Below are 21,063 nucleotides of genomic sequence, written 5' to 3' on the forward strand. Positions count from 1 at the left end.
CCCCCCGCCGCAACCTTGTCGCGGAGCCCAAGGTACCCCCCTCCTCTTTTCCGCCTCCGCGGAACTCGGAATCCTCCCCACCCTCCACTCAGTCCGGGTCCCGCGCATCCCTAGGTCCACCCCTCCACCCCCACGGGCTCCGGGCCGGGCGCGCGCGGCGCGCAGGCGCAGGCGCGGAGGGCGGGCGCGGGCGGAATGGGGACTGCAGCGGCGGCAGCGGCAGCGGCCGGGGAGGGGGCGCGCAGCCCGAGCCCCGCCGCCGTGTCGCTCGGCCTGGGCGTGGCCGTCGTGTCGAGCCTGGTGAATGGGTCCACGTTCGTGCTTCAAAAAAAGGGCATCGTGCGCGCCAAGCGGCGAGGTAGGGCGGGCCTCGCGGGCTGTGATCTTGGTCGGGGGTGGGGGTGGAGGGAAGAGCCGCCGGGCGGTGGGAAGGGGAGCGGCCGCAAGTTGGGGGGTGTTTGGGTCGCGGCTCAGGGCCGGGCCCAGGGAGAAGGCGGAGCACCGCGGAGGGGCGGGCCGCGCGGGCGGGAGGCTCCTCGCCCACCTGAAGCGCAGGCACGGCCGCGGCCCTGCGTCCCAGCAGCGTTAACAGCCGCTGCCGTGTTTTGCCTTCCGGCAGTTCCAGAAGCGTCCCGGGCCCTGGTAGTTGTGTCTCCCCTACCCTGTTTCTCCCTCCCTAGCGGCTGGAGAGGCCTTGTTCAGTTCGTTAGGGTTTCTCTAGTTGACTTCTTTCTTCCTTCCCAGACCCTCCCACTCCCTCTGCAGCCGCGCAGCCCACCAACCTGCCCTCCGGTTGGAACCCAGGCGTCCCTCTCACCCGCACCCACCCGCTGCTAGGAAAACCTCGTTTACAGTATCCCCGAAATGGTCGAAGCGCAGTGCTTGTTCAGAAGGAGCGACGGCCCTTTTCGCCGTGGCTGCGGCCGCGGCTTCGAGTGCACTTGGGAGAGCAAGACCCGCTCTTCTGCTCGCCCCCCGGCCACGCTGCAGTGGCCACGCCAGTGCAGAAATAAGAACTGTGCACTAGGCAGGCCAGGGGCGGGACAGGTGGGCCAAGGAGGCGCTCACTGTCAGGGTCAAGCAAGAGGTCTGTGCTTTTCTTTAGCTTCTGTTCCTGGAGTCCTTGTTTGAGCCACTCTGGTTTAGACTTCATCTGATTATGAGTGATCTTTAGTGTGAAGAAAGCGCAGGGCAGATTTTTTTAAAAAGCAAAAAATGGACCAACTTATTCCCCTGGTGGATACACTACCAAACCCCACTCCTTAGTAATGTGGAAAGTGAGAGATGTAGCACAGTTCTTTGCCAGTGTCCCTCTGTTTTCAGAGAGGTCTGAGACAGTTTACTGAATGCAAGATGTAACATGCTTTGAAACTGAAAAGAAATGCTGCTCGGAGAAGGACAGAGAATCTTGTGATTGTTAGCTGTATTTTCACAAGAATGGTGTTAAGAGTTCTCTGGGGAAAATGAAACCACCAGGTCATGGGTTTGAGAATAAGTAAACTTATTTAATAGTTCTGATTCCAGAACACAGGTGAAACTTTCTCAGAGTGTCCTGGATGGTGAACCAGGAATCCCTTCAGGAAAGAGATAAAGGGGCCCTGTAACCTCAAATGAAAATATAAAATCATGAATATTTGCTTAAAGAATTAAACTTCAAAGTGAAAACACTGAAGTTTACATAAAATCTAAATAAAGGCAAGTATGACTTCCTTAGGATGCAGATGTGAAGACACATCTGGCTGTGGTACAGTTTTTAGGGAGCACCTATTAGTTTGATGGGCTTCAGGGGTGTGTGAAGTGTTTGCTGTGACTCAAAGATAAACAACACATGTGCCCATCGGTGAGGTGTGTGAGAGGAGAACTCCACCTCCGTGGAGGTCCTTCCAAAAACATACAACCCCACTCTTACCATGAGAAAAACATCAAAGATGAGTTGAGGAACAGCCTGCAAAATGTTTGACTAGTCCTTTGCTGAGGTTGTAAAGTCTGAGAGACTCATAGGAGGATCCTAAGCACACATGACAATATTAGGGAAAATCTGAGGAAACCTTAATACAGACTTTAGTTAATAAAAAACAATTATTGAGTAAAACTAAAGTGTTATTTTAGCTCAGCTTATGTGTTTGAGGGAATTAGTGAATACGAAAATAAAAAACGGGCGCCTGGGTGGCTCAGTCGTTAAGCGTCTGCCTTCAGCTCAGGGCGTGATCCCAGAGTCCTGCGATCGAGCCCCACATCAGGCTCCTCTGCTCGGAGCCTGCTTCTTCCTCTCCCACTCCCCCTGCTTGTGTTCCCTCTCTCGCTGGATGTCTCTCTCTCTCTCTGTCAAATAGATAAAAAATCTTTAAAAAAAAAAAAAAAAGAAAGAAAATAAAAAACAAATCAACCAGAAAAAAACCAGCCATAGTCGATACTGTTATTTATAACTACATACTATGCCTTTAAATTAATAAAAGTGAAAATGTGATATTTGCTAATTTCATACTTTCCCACTTACCACCCACTGCCACAGATTCAAGTTATCTGGGTTGCTCACAGTGATGGAAGACAGACGTATACCTTGTTTTGATAAATTTAGTTTTGACTTGTTCAATAGGTATTCATGAAGCTCTTATTATGTGCCAGTCACCGTTGTAGGTATTGAGAATATGCAGTTTTAGAATCTACTCTCCCTAAAATCTTTTCCCACCTTTGCTAACAAGAAGCAGAGTTGACCATTATGAAATGCCTGAGATGGAGAAGATAGGAGGAAAAAGGAGGTAGCTAAGAACTAGGAAGTCAAGTTCTTGCATTAAAGGAGACTGGTCAGTTTCTTATACTATACAAACCTGTCTCACTGAAAGTTTCCTTTTTTTTTTTTTAAGATTTTATTTATTTATTTGACAGAGAGAGAGGGAGGGGACATGCAAAAGCAGGGGGAGCATCAGGCAGAGGGAGAAGCAGGCTCCCCGCTGAGCAGAGAGCCCAGTGTGGGGCTCCATCCCAGACCCTGGGATCATGACCTGAGCCAAAGGCAGACTGAGCCACCCAGGCACCCCCTGAAAGTTTCAGCTTTAAACAAATTGCCACATGAGAGCGTTTCTTTGGAGTTTTAGCTTCAGGAGAGGTAAGTTCTGGTTTCAGCCCTTCTGGGGGTTTTGGGGCAGGGCTTCCCGTGTTACAGGTTTTCACACAGTTTTGAAAGGGCCTTCCCAGTGAATGGAGTACCCAGATAGTCCAGGAGCACTCTCCACAACATAAGTTCAAGTTGCCTGACTCCTGGGGAGCCTTTGAAGGACTCTGCATGGGAAGAGGGAGGAGGGCACACAGATCATTTATAGTGTTAGAACCCAGTTAAAGCAGGACTTAAGTGAGAGAAACAAGGTAATCGTTGGTGTGAAAGCATTTGTGGAAAACCAGTTACGACTTTTAGAATTTCTGTGCATATAGGTAAGGATGCCCAGGGAGTCTGATGGCATTAGGGTGGTATCCTGCCCTCGAACAGGCTTTGTGGAAACAATCTCAGGAAAGTCATGTGTTTGAATTTGCTGCAGGCTTTGGAGAATTGCATAGTAAGTTACTATATGTAGAATGCCCTCGACGAGGATGAACCAGCTGATCTTTTTAAAATCCCTGTCATCAAAACCAGGAGATGCTGTCTCATACCCATGAGAATGGCAATTGTAAAAACAAAACATAAAATCATAAGTATTGGTGAGGATATGGAGAAATTGGAACTCTTGTGCACTGTTCATGGGAATGTAAAGTAGTGCAATTGCTATGCAAAACAGTATGGTGAGCCCTCAAAAAATTAAACATAGAATTACCATATGATCCAGCAATCCACTTCTGGGTATAGACTCAAAAGAAGTGAAAGCAGGGTCTTGAACAAATATTTGTACACCCGTGTTTATAGCAGGAACAAAAGGACATAGTGAAGACAAAAGGTGGAAACAACCCAAATATCCATTGACAGATGAATAGATAAACAAATTGTGGTATCTACATTTAAGGGAGTGTTACTTAGCCTTAAAAAGGATGGTAATTCTGACACATGCTACAACATAGATCAACCTTGAGGACAATATGCTAAGTGAAATAAGCCAGTCAGGAAAGGACAAACACTTTATGATTTCACTTATATGAGGTACCTAGTCAAATTCAGACACAGAAAGTAGAATGGAGGTTTCAGGGACTGCAAGAAGCAGGGAATTGAGGGTTAATGTTTAGTGGGTGCAGTGATTCTGTTTGGGAGTATGAAAAAGTTCTGGAGATCAGTGGTGGTAATGGTTGCACAGCAATGTGACTGTACTTAATGTCATAGTGCAACTTAAAAATGTTTAAAATGCTAATTTTTATGTTATGTATATTTTACCATAATAAAAGAATCATTTTCAGATTTCATAGTCTCCTTGCTGAGGAGTACAGCCTAGAGGTATAGTCACACTGTTAAGACACTCAGAAGGTGAGTGAGTTGTCTTGTGAGAGTGGAAACTGATAATTCAGGTGTTCACCTGCTGCCCCAAGCCTTCTGTACATTATTTCTGAAGGGCTTGTTTTCCCTAGCTGTGGGATATATGTGTGCTTTCTCCTTGCCTCTCTTGCCATCTCCAGACACACACTTAGGCACATTGCCTCTACACCTAAAGACAAGACAGGCACATGTTATCTTCATCCCTGTAGCCCTTTGGTCTGTGATTAGTTTCCACTGCTTCTGTGAACCCTTCAGACCTTGACAGATGGGGTCAGTTGCCTCTCCTGTGTGTTTCCTTAGCACTAGTCCTTAACACCCTTCTGCCCCTGAAACCCATGGGATGATGGCCTGTTTACTTGTCTTTGTTCCCCTGGATCTTGGCTTGTCAAGGCGGGGCACAGCTCCTGTCTGCTTGGGACACATATGGTAGACACTCAGAATGCTGTTTAACTGGCCATGAGTAGCTGTGGAGTGAAGAGGGTAAAACTGAACCTTATATTTCATGACAAAATTGCAGAGCTTTCTTCAAGTTACTTAAAGCTAACTTCATTTATTTGTGGTCCCTACTAAATAAAGGAGGCCAGACTTATTGATAGATCTGAATATCTACACCTATCTGATCTCTGTCTAGTCCTGAGGAGAGATCATTGATAAGGAACATGGTGAGAGTAGTAGGAGAGTAGCTCTGAAGCCTGTACCTGGTTTAACTGATACCGTTTCCATAAGAAGAGAAGACAAAGGAGGCTTATAGAAGACCCATGGTGTCCCAGACTAATGTCAGCTTGCTGAGCCCCCTCCTCTCTTTCTGTCCCTTCCCCCTTTTCTCCCTTCTTCCATCTCTCCATGTAGTCTCTTCACATGTTGCCCCCCTTGGGCTTCCTTACACTATGGTGGTCTCAGAGAAGTCAGGCCCCTTACATGGTGGGTAGTTTCCCCTAGACCAAACCTGCCAGGACCATGGTGGAAGCTGCTTAACTATTTGTGGCCTGATCTGAGAAGTCTTGCAGTGCTACTTCAGCCACATTTTATTGGCTAACTCAGGGCCGGTCCAGGTTCAGTGTGTTTGGGGAATGTATGAGGGCATGGATCCCCTGAGGTGTGATACAGAAAGAGGAAGAGGAAGTTGAGGCATGCACCTGATATGGAACTGCTGGTGCCAGGATCTAAACCCAGCTCATACTGATTATGAAGATCATCAGTTTTACCCTGGTCCCTGTAGGGAAGGTAAGGGGGAAGTAGACAAATTCACCTATAGGATAAGGCTTTTCTCTTGAGGGGCTTCACAGTTTATTTGGTAATCTGATACTGAGTTATTGTAAGTGTGGATAATACCCGAAGACATTAGGGCAAATAAAAATTTATTCTCGGGGCACCTGGGTAGCTCAGTCGGTTAAGCATCCAACTCTTGATTTTGGCTCGGATCATGATCTCAGGGTTGTGGGATCAAGCCCCGGGTGGGAGCTCAACACAGAGTCGGCCTTGGATTCTCTTTCCCTCTGCCCCTCCCTCTGCTTGTGCACTCTCCCTCTCTCTAAATAAATAAATAAAATCTTAGAAAAATAATTTATTCTCATTTTCATAATGTATAAGCAAAATACCCCTGGGTCTTATTGGACTGCTATTGGACAGAGTGTATTTTTTCCTCAAAAATGTGTATAGATATAGTATAAAATATAATGTCATTTATATTTTCAATCTTTTAATTAAGTCCTTAATGAGCAAATAAACAATGCTTTAAAAAGTTTTTTTTTTTTTTAACCATGAGGGACTGGAAAAGACCACCCTTCACATCAAATAGGTGATGGGGATTAAGCAGTTCCCTTGTGATGAGCACCAGGTGATGTATGGAGGTGTTATATTGTACACCTGAGACTAATATTACATTGTAATGTTAATTAACTGGAATCTGAATGCAAGCTTAAATACTGCTTTTCAAAAAGTAACATGCACAATCCCATACTCCCTAAGCCCACACTCCCTAAAACTTCTGGGCTAGGAACTTGTGACTGTGAACTGAGCCTCAGAGGCAGTGCCCTCGACCCAGGGGACAGCAGGCAGACAGAGGGTTTGCCTTGCTTTTTCATGCCCAGTCAGAGCTCTTTGGTTTGATGTAATTATTCAGCAGAGTATATCATGAATTCCCAGAACCTGGGCAATAGTCATGTTCTTTTTTTTTTTTTTAAGATTTTATGTTTTGTTTTGTTTTTTTAAATTTATTTGAAGAGAGAGAGACAGCCAGCGAGAGAGGGAACAGAAGCAGGGGGAGTGGGAGAGGAAGAAGCAGGCTCATAGCGGAGGAGCCTGATGTGGGGCTCGATCCCAGAACTCCGGGATCACTCCCTGAGCCGAAGGCAGACGCTTAACGGCTGTGCCACCCAGGCACTCCAATAGTCATGTTCTTTAAAAAAAAGCATCTTCTTCTGGACTGTAGAGTTTTTGGTCATTGTTTAAAATCTGGGAAGTACATAAAACTATGAATAGGAAAATAAAAAGTATCACCTCCTCAACTTGAGATAATTGCTGTTATATTTAGGGTGTATTTTTTCCTAGTCACTTTTCTTTTTCTTTAAAGGTTTTATTCATTCATATGGCAGAGAGAGAGCACAAGCAGGGGGAGCAGCAGGCAGTGGGAGAAGCAGGCTCCCCGCAGAGCAAGGAGCCCGATGTGGGGCTCTATCCCAGGACCCTGGGATCATGATCTGAGCCAAAGGCAGACACTCAACTGACTGAGCCACCCTGGCGCCCCTCTTCCTAGTCACTTTCAATACTTATCTTTCAAAATAGAATTTCAATGAAAAAATTCTACATACAAAATATATCTAACACTGATCTAGGGTATAGAGTAATAAACATCACCCATCAGATATTCCAGAAATATATGTATCCTTAAAATCTAAAAAACCCCACTTTTTATTATGGAAAATGTCAAACACATACATAGGAAAAATAGTATAATAGACCCTCATGGTACCTATCACTTAGCTTCAACAATTATCAGTTTGGCCAATCTTATTTCATCTATACCTCAAGTGCCATCCCCTCACCCCCACCCCAGTGGAATTTTTTACCCAAATTTCAGGCAGAATACTATCTCATCTAGATATTTCAGGAGTATCTCTTTGTAAAATAAAATCATAATATATTTATTGTACCTAAAAATTAACAATCGTTCTTTAATATTCTTATGGTCAGTGTTTAATATTCTGTCATTATCTCAAGTTTTCCCTCTCTTTATCTTTTAGAATCAGGATCCAGTTTTGGCCCATATATTGCTCTTAGGTAGTACATCTCTTCATGTACTTTTAAAAAAATTTAAATTCAATTAGCCAAAATATAGTACATCATTAGTTTCAAATGTAGTCTTCAGTAATTCATCAGTTGCGTGTAACATCCAATGCTCATCACATCACATGCCCTCCTTAATGCCCATCACATGTACTTTTAAAAATGGGACAGAACATACATGACTCTATGCTGTGTGTGTCAATTTATATTCTGTGGTTATGCTCCATCTGTCATGAATTCATCCCATGTTGTTAAATATTCTTTGAAAAAATATTCAGTGGCTGCATAAATGTTTCCATTCTCCTTTTGTAGGACATGGGTGTTTCTAGTTTCTTTGTTAATATAATATGTTATATTGAGTATCCTTGCATATAAATCTTTGTGGGTTATTTCCTTTGGATGGTCCCTTGCAATAGAATTTTAAAAGTGATATTCTTATAAACCATATATATACACGTGTGTGTGTGTATAGCCAAATTGATTTCCAGGAATATGTGTGTGTGTGTGTATATATATTTCCAGAAATATATATTATATATTATAATATATATTATAATTATATATTATATAATTTATTATATATTATATATCATACATTTATATATTTATAATATATTTATATTTATAATATATATATAATATATATAATATCTATTCCATTCCCACCAGCAATGCTTGAGAGGCATGCTTATATTTAAATGTAGTGGAAATATAAACATGTATGCCCAAATTTCATTTTCCACAATTTTGGCTTATCTCTGTTATAGTTCCATTCTAGTAGTTGTGCCTGAGAACTCATTATCCTAGATTGTTCTGTTCACATCAGTAGAGCACACAGGTATAAATATCTGACATCTACCTGTCATGAAAGCAGGAATCAACCACCCTGGCTTCTCTGCCCTCACGGTTTGTCGGGGGGAGAGGGGAAGCCTCCCTCTCTGTGAGGAAAAAACTGGGAGAGAAAGCTCTGCAATTATGGCAAGGAGAAAGTGGATCCTCTCTAAGGGCAGAAACTATGCCTTGGGACTCTTTTTAAGTTTTTGTATGCACTAAGGACTGTGTACCTGATGGTTCTAGTAAATACTTAATAGATGGGCTGAGTAAGGAAATAGAATACAACTATTCCACTGAGCTTGCTGGAGGGAGTAGGATGAGAAAGGAGAATGTGTTAATATAAACCACATTCATTTTCCTTTTGAAACACAGAATGTCATTGTCTGAAGAAACAGAGAAACTTTATCACAGAAGTTAATGCATTATGGTCAACATTGTGTGGGCTAACCTAGAAGTTTAAGTATTGTTTATAAACTATTTCTTTTTAAAAATATGGGAGTATAATTACGTAAACTGCACAAATCATAAGGGTACAGTTTGATGAGTTCTGACAAATAAATATGCTTAACCAACACCCCAGTAAAAGAAATTGATTATTGCCATAACTCTAGAAAGTTCCCTCCCTGTGTCCTTTTTCATTCTATCCTCTACACACCAGAGTGCCTACTTTTCTGATACCTGTCTGCATAGAGGTAATTAGTCTTGCCTATTCTTGAACTTCATATAAGTGGATTCATACAGTATGTATTTTCTTACATCTACTTTTTTTGGCTCAGGCTGATTTGAAGGTTCATCATGATGTATGTATCAATAGTACATTTCTTATATTGCTAAATAGTGTTCCATTGTTTGAATATACCATAATTTGCTTATTCATTCTCCTCTGATGAACATTTTGGTTGTTTCCAAATTTTTACTATTTGAATAAAGGTGCAATGACAATTCTTATATATTTCTTTTTTTTTTAAGATTTTATTTATTTATTAGACAGAGATAGAGACAGCCAGCGAGAGAGGGAACACAAGCAGGGGGAGTGGGAGAGGAAGAAGGCTCACAGCAGAGGAGCCTGATGTGGGGCTCGATCCCATAACGCGGGGATCACGCCCTGAGCCGAAGGCAGACGCTTAACCACTGTGCCACCCAGGCGCCCCTTTATATATTTCTTTTTAAAACATAATGTTTTCATTTCTTTCCAGTAAGTACCTTGGAATAATAGTGTTGGATCATGGAGTAGGTATATAATTAAATTTTAAGAAACTACTAAACATTTTCCCACTATAATTGTACCATTTTATGTTCTCATTAGCAATGTATGAGGGCTTCAGGTGTTGCACATTCTCTTCAACATTTTGTGTCGTCACCTGTTTAATTTTAGTCTTTCTGTGAGTGTATAGCCGTATCTCGTGACTTTCATTTGCATTTCCTGATACCATATCGAGTATCTTATTTTTTTAAGATTTATTAGAGAGACACAGAAAGTGTGTGCGGGTGGGTGCACACAAGCTGGAGGGGCAGAGGAAAAGAGAATCTCAAGCAGATTCCATGCTAAGCATGGAGCCTGAGGTGGGGCTTGATCCCACAACTCTAAGATTATGACTTGAGCCAAAAACAAGAGTGGGTTGCTTAACTGACTGCGCCACCCAGGTGCCCCCGGTATTGAGTATATTTTAATGAGTTTATTGGCCATTTGTATATGCTCTTTAGTGAGGTGTCTTTTAAAGAGTTTTGCCTATGTTTTATTGGATTGTATCTTTTTATTATTCATTGTTTGTATATATATTCTGGATACAAGTCCTTTGTCAGATATAGGAATTGCAGGTCTTTCTCTGTGGGTTGCGTTTTCATTTAACTTTAAATGTTGATGATGTGTAACTTTTTTTAATTTTATTTTAATTTGTTAGTTAACACAGTGTTATGTTAGTTTCATGTGTACAATATAGAGATTCAGCAATTCCATAAATCACCTGGTGCTCATCACAAATGTACTCTTTAATCCCCATCACCTATTTAACCTATCCCCACCCTACTCCCCTCTAGTAACCATCAGTTTGATCTCTGTAATCAAGAGTCCTGTTTCTTGGTTTGTCTCTCCTTTCCCCCCTCTTTGCTTGTTTGTTTTGTTACATTGGTTTTATTCCTAGGTATCTTGTTGTTTTTGGTGCAATTGTAAATGGGAGTGATTACTTAATTTCTTTCTGCTGCTTCATTATTGGTGTATAGAAATGCAACAGACTTCTGTATGTTGATTTTGTGTCCTGTGACTTTGCTGAATTCATGTGTACAGTTCTAGCAAATTTTTGGCAGAGTCTTTTAGGTCTTTCTATATAGAATATTATGTCATCTGCTGCAAATAGTGAAAGTTTTTCTTCTTCCTTGCCAATTTGGATGCCTTTTATTTCTTTTTGATTGCTGTGGCTAGGACTTCCAGTATTATGTTAAGTAACAGTGATGAGAGTGGACATCCTGTCTTGTCCCTGACCATAGAGGAGATGCACCCAGTTTTTCCCATTGAGAATGATATTAGCTGTGAATTTTTCGTAGATGGCCTTGATTATGTTGAGGTATGTTCCCTCTATCCCTTACTTTGTTGACGGTTTTTATCATGAATGGATGTTGTGCTTTGTCAGATGCTTTTTCTGCATCTATTGAAAGGATCATAGGGTTCTTATCCTTTCTTTTATTAATGTAGTGTATCACGTTGATTGATTTGAGAATACTGAACCACCCTTACAGCCCAGGAATAAATCTCACTCGATTGTGTTGAATAATTCTTTTAATATATTGTTGAATTAGGTTTGCTTGCATTTATTGAGGATTTTTGCATCCATGATCATCAGGGATATTGGCCTACACTTCTCTTTTTCAGTGGTATCTTTATCCTGTTTGGTGTCAGGGTAATGCTGGCCTCATATAATGGATTTGGAAGTCTTCCTTCCTTTTCTTTTTTTGGAATAGTATGAGAAGAATTGGTAGTAACTCTTTTTAATTTTATTTTATCTTATTTATTTTTTTTAAAGATTTTATTTATTTGACAGAGAGAGACACAGCGAGAGAGGGAACACAAGCAAGGGGAATGGGAGAGGGAGAAGCAGGCTTCCTGCTGGGTGGGGAGCCCGACGTGGGGCACTATCCCAGGACCCTGGGATCATGACCTGAGCCAAGGCAGATGTTTAACGACTGAGCCACCTAGGCGCCCCTGGTAGTAACTCTTCTTTAAATGCTTGGTAGAATTAACCTGTGAAGGCATCTGGCCCTGTACTTTTGTTTGTTGGGAGGTTTTTGATTAATGGTTCAGTTTCTTTCCTGGTTATCAGTTGGCTCAAATTTTCTGTTTCTTCCTATTGCAGTTTTGGTAGTTTATATGTTCCTAGGAATTTATCCTTTTCTTCTAGGTTGGCATATAGTTTTTCATAATATTTTCTTATGATAGTTTGTATTTCTGTGGTGTTGGTTGTTATTTCTCCTCTCTCATTTGTGTGTGTGTGTTTTTTTTTAGTCTTTGTCTTTTTCTTGGTAAGTCTAGCTAGAAGTTTATCAATTGTATTGATTTTTTCAAAGAACTAGCTCAGTCATCTGTTTCTGTTGTTTTCATTGATCTGGTTTCATTGATCTGTTGTTTTTTTTAGTTTTTATATCATTTATTTCTGCTCTGATCTTTATTATATCCTTCCTTCTGCTGGTTTTAGGTTTTGTTTGTTGTTAGCTCCCTTAGGTGCTAGAAAGTTTCGGGTTTTTTTTTTTTTTTTTGAGATTTTTCTTGCTTCTTAAGGTAGGACTGTATTGCTATAAACTTCCCCTCTTAGAACCACTTGCTGCATCTCAAAGGTTTTGGACTATTGTGTTCTCATTTTTATTTGTTTCCATGTACTTCTTAATTTCTTCTTTGATTTCCTGGCTGACCTTTTCATTGTTTAGTAGCATGTTATTTAACCTCCATGTATCTTTGGTGTTTCCAAATTTTTTCATGTGGTTGACTTCTAGTTTCATAGTGCTATGGTCAGAAAAGATGCATGGTATGACTTTGATCTTCGTGAATTTGTCACAGTTTGTTTTGTTGGCTAATATGCGATTTATTTTGGAGTATGTTCCATGTGCATTTGAAAATAATGTGTATTCTGCTGTTTTATGATGCAGTATTCTGAATATATCTGTTAAATCCAAACCCTACAGTATGTCATTCAAACCCTTTTTTTCCTTAATTTTCTCTTTAGATGATCTGTCTGTTTTTGTAAGTGGGGTGTTAAAGTCCCGTACTAGGGGGGTGCCTGGGTGGCGCAGTCATTAAGCGTCTGCCTTCGTCTCAGGGCGTGATCCTGGCGTTTTGGGATTGAGTGCCGCATCAGGCTCCTCTGCTGGGAGCCTGCTTCTTCCTCTCCCACTCCCCCTGCTTGTGTTCCCTCTCTTGCTGGCTGTCTCTCTCTCTGTCAAATAAATAAATAAAATCTTTAAAAAAAATAAAAATAAAATCCTGTACTATTATTGTATTGTTATCAATTAGTTCCTTTATGTTTGTTATTAACTATTTTATATATTTGGGTGCTCCCAAGTGAGGTGTGTAAATATTTACAATTGTTGTATATTCTTGTTGGATTGTCTTCTTTAGTGTTATATAGTGTCCTCCTTTGTCTCTTGTTGTACAGCCTTTGTTTTAAAGTCTATCTCATCCAATATAAGTATTCTTCGCACACTTTCTTTTGACGTCCATTTGCATGATAGATGTTTCTCCATCCCCTCACTTTCAAGCTGCAGGTGCCTTTACATCTGAAATGAGTTTCTCTCCCATATAGATGGGTCTTGTTTTTTTATCTATTATATCACCCTGTGTCTTTGATTGACGCATTTAGTTCATTTACATTCAAAGTAATTATTAATAGATATGTATTTATTGTTATTTTATTATTTGTTTCTCTGATCTCTTCCTGTCTTTTTCTCTTTCAAGTTTTGCTGATTTCCTTTAGTGATATATTTTCTTTCTCTTTATTCTTTGCATATTTATTAATGGCTTTTGCTATATGGTTACCTTTAGGTTTGTATATAACTTCTTGTGCTTATAGCAGTGTATGTTAAGTTGATGGTCATTTAGTTCAAACCCATTCTTTACTCTTCTCCTCCCCACGTTTTAACTATATGTTATTATATGTTATATCTTTTTTTGTGAGTTCCTTGAATGATTTTTTACAGAAACATGTTTTCTATCTCTATACTGTCACTTTTGGTCTCTCCTTTCTACTTAAAGAGTTCCCTTTAATATTTCTTGGAGAGCTGGTTTAATGATCATAAACTCCTTTAGTTTTTGTTTGTATGGAAAAATCTTTATCCCTCCTCTATTATGAACGATAGCCTTGCTGGATAGAATATTCTCGGTTGCAGATTTTCCCCATTCATCACTTTGAATATATTATGCCACTCCCTTCTGGCTTGCAAAGTTTTTGCTGAAAAATCGCCAGCTAGCTTTATGGGTTTTCCCAAGTAAGTTATTGTGTTTTGTTTTACACTTAAAATTTTTTTCTTTTTCACTGTATTTTGCCAGTGTAATTACAACATGTCTTGGTGGATCTGCTTTTGTTGATTTTGTAGGTGTTTCTCTGTGCTTCCTGGTTGTGGATACCTCTTCCTTTCCCCAGATTAGGAAAGTTTTCAGCTGTTATTTCTTCAATTACATTTTCTGCTCCCTTTTTTCTTCTTCTGAAACTGACATAATACAAATATTATTACATTTGATGGAGTCACCAAGTTCCCTAAGTCTCTTCTCGTTTTGCATAATTCTTTTTTCTCTCTTTTTTTCAGCTTGATTACTTTCCATTATTCTGTCTCCTTGGTCACTAATTCATGTTAAGCTTGTTTCTCATTTAGTTTATTGAGCCCTTGGTCTCTGCTATGTTATTTGTTTTCAAAACAAATTTTTTTAAGATTTTATTTATTTGACAGAGAGCCAGCCAGTGAGAGAGGGAACACAGGCAGGGGGAGTGGGAGAGGAAGAAGCAGGCTCCCAGCAGAGGAGCCCGATATGGGGCTCGATCCCAGAACGCCGGGACCACGCCCTGAGCCAAAGGCAGACGCTTAATGACTGAGCCACCCAGGCGCCCCTCAAATTTTATTTTTTTTTTTAATTTAAATTTTGTTAGTTAACATATAGTGCAATATTGGTTTCTGGAGTAGAATTCAGTGATTCATTGCTTACATACAATACCCAGTGCTCATCACAATAAATGCCCTCTTTAATACCCATCACCTATCTAGCCCATCCCCCACTCACCTCCTTTCATCAACCCTCAGTTTTTTCCTTGTTGTTAAGAGTCACTTATGGCTTCTTTTCCTCTCTCCTTTTTTTCTCTTCCCCCTTCCAATATGTTCATCTGTTTTCTTTCTTCCACATATCCTTGAGATCATATGGTATTTGTCTTTCTATGACTGACTTATTTCATAGTCTGCTATGTTATGCCTTATTTCTGTGTTAAGGGTCTCACTCATGTCTTCCACTCTTTGCTCAAGTCCAGTGAGTATCCTTACGATTGTTATTTTAAATTCTGTTATCAAGCTAGTTACTTATATCTGTTTTACTTAGATCTCTGACCATGACTTGTCTTGTTCTTTCATTTGGGACAAATTTTTCTGTCTTCTCATTTTGTCTGAGTCTCTGTGCATCTCCTGGTCTTGAGAGTAATGATCTTATGAAGATTAGACCATGTAGTGCCCTGCAGTGTGGTGTCCTCTGTTGCTCAGGGCCTGGCACTTCCAGGAGTATCTCCATTGCATGCTGTGTGTGTTCTGCTGTTTTGTCTTGTATGCGTTATCATTCAGGCCAGTCATCTGCAGAGGCTGTCTTTGCCTGTTGGGGGCAGTGTTGGGTCCCTGGCCTGAATGTGACACATTTTTATTAGGTGTGCTCTGGTCTGTTTGTGAAATGAGAACTGTCACCACCATCACCTAAACCGAGGTTCTGCACAACCTCCCAGATTGGGGAGGCACAGTGTAAGCAGAGGTTTGGGCTGGTCTTCTGGGGATGGGGGCCTGCCGCACTGGGACTGAGGCAAGGGTGACTGAGAAGGGTGATTCCACCAGAATGTGTGTGTGGGGGTGGGGCTTGGTGTAAGCAAGTTAGGTAGTTTCAATGCTGTGCTGGTTCCTGCAGGTGGCCCTATGCTTATGAAAGGCAGGAGAGGGAAATGGCACCAACCAGTTCCTTCGTTTTTGGAGGGGTATCTCTGTGAACACTGTTTTTCTAGGACGAGCTCTGAAAGGAGTGAATAACCTCCCCACTGTGTACCCTAGGTGCTCTTCAGATTGCTTGTTTCCACATTGTATGTCCATGGGTTGTTGCCTGCCTTCTCGCTAAGAGCAGCAGAATGCCCTCTGGTCTTTATCCTGGCCAAGTCTGAGGACCTTTAAAACTCCAGGTTTTAAGCCTGGCTGGTTGCCAGAACTCAAGAAACAAGTCAATTGCTATGGGGATTTGTTTTCTCTGAGGCTCCCCTATATGCTAGCCTGTCTCTCACCCTTCTCCATGACGGCGGCTCCCTCTCCACCACAATGGCCAAGGTTTCTCCCCCAAACCATGTCTCTACACTTCCTACCTTCAGTGATGTGGCATCTTATCTACGTTTAGTTGTGGAGTTTGTTCTACCAGCCTTCGGGTCAATTTCTGGGGTATTTAAGATGATGGGATTGTTATCTAGTTGTATTCATGGGATGAGGGGAACCTAGGGTCCTACTCTGCCACCATCTTCTAACCTCTGTAACTTTTTTTGTTTCTTCTGTGTGCTTTTTGATTTAATTTCTGCCTAAGAAATCTTTGTTTCTCCTCAGGTCATGGTGGCGTCCTCCTGTGCTTTCCTCTAGTAGTTTATAGCTTTAGCTTTTACCTTTAGGTCTGTAAACTATCTTGAGTTAACTTTTGTTTATAGGTGAGGCATGAATCAAGTTTCAGTATTTTCCCTACCAATATCCAGTTGATCCAGCACCATTTCTTAAAGAGACTTCCCCATTGAATTATAGTGCTACTTCAGTCTATGATTTGACTGTACATGTGTGGATCTATTTCAGAACTCTGTTCTGTTTCATTGTATATGTCTATCCTTATGCCAGTACCACACTGTCTCAATGATGTAGTTTTATAGTAAATCTTAAAGTCCGATAGTATAAGTCTTACAACTTTGTTTCTCTTTTTCAATATTGCCAAAGTATTTCTTTAGGAAAATAAGTTCTACATTTTTAATAATTGATGTACAAAAGGACTTCAAGTACTAAATCCATGTGTAAGTCAGTGAATACTAGTGCTCAAATTGATTTTCATTAATACCCTTATCTAGGGATGTTGGTGTTTGGAAAGAAAAGTTCTTTATTCTTAATCCTTTATAAAGAACTCTGTGAAAACTGTGGCATCTTTTTGCATATTTTTTGAAATCAAGGCATTACTTAATAAGTAAAGGACATAGTGATGGACTCTAGGTTTGCTGTTTGCAGCAACTTTTATTGTTGCTGTAGGAGCATATTTGAATTGAAGCCATTTTTCTGTGGTGTAATCCAGAAGGTAAATAAATTAGATGGCTATCTGTATTTTTGTGCTAGAAAGGCATATCTTAAGGGTATTTCTGATGCACTTACATAATTAATGGAAGGTTTTAAAAGCCACGGGTCCATGGTTGAACAGTTTCCCTGCCAATTGATGTTATCATCCTGACAAATCTCTTTTGTATTTGCACAACATTTCTTTGTTTTATAGTTCAACTGTTATAAACAGCCATTCAACCCCCAGTTAGCACCCAAGTTTTGCAATGTGAGACAAAAACCCGTACAACTTAGTTATTGGTACTTCTGCAGCCCGTACCTAGGAGTGGAGGGTAGAGGACACATGAGTGTAGTCAAACAAATAAACAGAAAATCCTCAATGTTCTACAGTTCTGTGGTTCTCTGTTCTTGCTGAGCCCAGAGGACTTGAAGTGTCCTGGGCATCAGCTGGGAAAAGGAGTGTGGATATAGGCTTGAATAAGTGCCTCCTATGGTTATCAGCTGAGTGACTTTAGGATCTTTAGGTACAGTGATGTTTGAAGATGAAACTGTAGAAACCAACTGGGTTTGAACATAAGAGAAAAATATCTGTTTATGACAGGGGCTGAGGGCTATTATGGAATGCAAGCACTCAGGAGCTCATGGCTGCAGAAGGAGGAAGGAACCTGAGGCAGCCAGCTCAGTGAGGAGGCTGTGCACAGGTAGATGGGTAAGCAGAGCCATGGACCACCTTCAGGGCAGAGAACAAGGGATGCTACTGGTTGGAGGCCTTTGGGGACCACCTGGAGGAGCTTCACATTGGTCTGTAGCAAGGGCTATAGGACAGGTATCCAGATAGAAAATCTGACTTAGTAAGTATCCATGGAAGCAGAAAAATTTTGCCTAAAATGGCTTAACGTGTGAGGGTGATCTTTTGGATTTCAGCAAATACAAACTCTTCCTGGAGTGTGTAAGTGGAAGGACTGAAAGATTTGGAGCTGATTTGTACCCTTTGACAAAAGGGTGACCAGAATCTTGTCATTTCTCCATCCCTTGGAGAAAACCTGTCATTTTTCCATCCCTTGGAGAAAACCTGGTAGCCCAGGTTTTTTCCCATTTTAGTAACACATTTTTTTTTCAAACCTCCAAATGCATGTGCTATATGGTGGTCAATGGTGCTGGGAAATGTAGCAGTGAAAGAGGAGAGCCCATGGATCTCATTCCATTGGCCACTGGCATCCTTGGATCAGTTTTCACTTCAGGAGGGTCCAGCTACTGCAGTGGCAGCGATCCCTGACTTCATAAGCACTGATGACCAAACTATATTCATTACAATAAAAGGAGTTGATGTTCCCTGCCCCCAACATTCTGTGTTTCCCCACTAGGAAAGATTGTGAGTGATTCCTTGATTTTAAAGGTCCTAAAGTCTTTTTATATCATATACAGAACTTTAAAAAGCTTTTGAGTAGATTATTGTGTACATCTGCCATAAAAATGAGCTTCAGGATGTTGTAGAATGATATACATTTACAATTATTTAAATTAATGAATAAGAGTATTTACTTATACACAAAAGAGATCTGGGGTGATTATACTAATGTGAAACAAAACAGATTTTTTTTAAAGATTTTATTTATTTATTAGAGAGAGAGAGACAGCCAGCGAGAGAGGGAACACAAGGAGGAGGAGTGGGAGAGGAAGAAGCAGGCTCATAGCAGAGGAGCCTGACGTGGGGCTTGATCCCATAACGCCGGGACCACGCCCTGAGCCGAAGGCAGACGCCCAATCGCTGTGCCACCCAGGCGCCCCGAATCAAAACAGATTTTTAAGACAAAAATTGTTATTAGAAATAAAAGACATTTTAATGAAATGGTCCATCTATCAGGATGATGTAATGATTATAGATCAATATGTACCTAACAACAGAGTCTCAAAATACATTAAACAAAACTAACATAATAAAGACGTAGAAAATTAAATGATAGTAGTTGGAGACTTAGTACCCTACTTTCAAAAATTATTTTTTAAAAATTTTATGGAAAAACCAGGCAGAAGATGAATATGGAATAGAAGACTTGAACGACACTATAAACCAACTGATGTTTAATATTTTAATTGTTACAGTTGGCTTTGTGTATGCCATTTACTCTTTGTTGTATTTGTCTCGTACTTTCTGTTTGTAATCTCATTTAATGTTTTATTTGCATAAAGTGAAATTTTCTATTATAATATTTTATTAATTCCTTTAGTCATTTTTCACAATATATATTTTTTATAGAAGGATTTTATTGACGATGACATTCAACATTATATTGGTTTCAGGTGTACAACATAGTGATTTGACATTGACATGCATTACAGAATAATCATGACAAGTCTAGTTATCATCTGTCACCAAGGTTATTAAAGTATAACTGACTATATTCCCTGTGCTATTCTTTATATCCCCATGACTTATTTTATAACTGGAAGTTTGTACTTCTTAAACCTCTTCACCTGTTTTGCCCATCCCCCCACACTTCTGCCCTCTGGCAGTAGTTCTTTCTTTTTATGAGTCTGCTTCTATTTTGTTCTTTGTTCATTTGTTTTGCTTTTTAGATACCCTATATAAGTGAGATCACACTATATTTGTCTTTCTCTGTCCAACTTACTTCATTTGGCATAACACCCTCTGGTCTATCCATGTTGTCACCAATGGCAAGATTTCATTCTTATGACTGAATAATATTCCACAGTATGTATGTGTATATCTATATATCTATATTTATCTACACCCCCCCACACATTTTCATCCATTCATCTGTCAATGGGCACTTTAGTTGCTTCCATAATTTGGCTATGTAAATAATGCTGCAGTAAGCATGGGTGTATATAGTTTTTGAAATTAATATTTTTGTTTTCTTTAGGTAAATATTTAGCAGTGGCATTATTGAATCATATGATAGCTCTGTTTTTAAAATTTTTTGAGGAAGCTTCATATAGTTTTTCCTGGTGGCTGCACCAATTTACATTCCCACCAGCAGTGCATGAGGCTTCCCTTTATCTGTATCTTTACCGACACTTGTTATTTCTGGTCTTTTTGATAATAGCTGTTCTGGCAAATGCGAGATGATATCTCATGGTTGTTTAGATTTGTGTTTCCTTGATGATTAGTGATGTTGAGCATCTTTTCATGTGTCTATTGGCCATCTTTATGTCTTCTTCAGAGAAATATCTATTCAGGTCCTCTGTGCATTTTTCAATCAGATTGTTTGGGGGTTTTTGGTGTTGAGTTGTGTGAGTTCTTTATATATTTTGGATGTTAATCCCTTATCAGGTATGTCACTTGTAAATATCTTCTCCCATTCATCATGTTGTCTTTTTGTTTTGTTAATAGTTTCCTTTGCTGTGCAAAAGCTTTTTTAGTTTATTATTTTTAATTTTTCCCTTGCCTGAGGAGATATATCCAGAAAAACGTGCAGTCTGATGTCTACAAAATTACTGCATATGTTTTCTTTTAGGAGTTTTATGGTTTCAGGTCTTACATTTAGGCCTTTAATCCCTTTCTGAGTTAACATTTGTATATGGTGTAAGAAAATGGTCTAGTTCCATTCTTTTACATGTGGCTGACCAGTTTTCTCAACACCAGTTATTGAAGAGACTTTTTGCCCCATTGTATACTCTTGTCTCCTTTGTTGCAGATTCACCATGTAAGCATTGGTTTATAATTTGCTCTCTATTCTGTTGATCTATATGTGTGTGTGTGTGTGTGTGTGTGTGTGCGTGCGCATGTGTGTGCCTGCACACCAGTACTATACTATTTTGATTACTATAGCTTTGTAGTATAGTTTGAAATCAGGGAGCATGATACCTCTAGTTTTGTTCTTTCTTAAGAATACTTTGGCTATTTGGGGTCTTTTGTGGTTCCATACAAATTTTAAGATTCTTTGTAATGTTTCTGTGAAGAATGCCATTAATATTTTTGATAGAGATTATATCAAATCTATAGATTGTTTTAAGTATGC

At 40.2% G+C, this 21,063-nt stretch overlaps 1 protein-coding gene across 1 annotated transcript in view; it reads left to right on the forward strand.

Annotated features, from left to right (window-relative positions):
* The first annotated feature begins 188 nt into the window (after positions 1 to 188).
* Positions 189 to 21,063, forward strand: part of NIPA1 (NIPA magnesium transporter 1) — a 71,234-nt gene continuing 50,359 nt past the window's right edge. The window contains exon 1 of the mRNA XM_034667995.1: positions 189 to 358. Coding sequence (XP_034523886.1) covers positions 196 to 358 — 163 coding nt within the window. The 5' untranslated portion in view covers positions 189 to 195. The remainder of the gene's footprint in view (positions 359 to 21,063) is intronic.

Source organism: Ailuropoda melanoleuca, chromosome 9 (genome assembly GCF_002007445.2).
Source record: "Ailuropoda melanoleuca isolate Jingjing chromosome 9, ASM200744v2, whole genome shotgun sequence".
Classification (NCBI taxonomy): domain Eukaryota; kingdom Metazoa; phylum Chordata; class Mammalia; order Carnivora; family Ursidae; genus Ailuropoda; species Ailuropoda melanoleuca.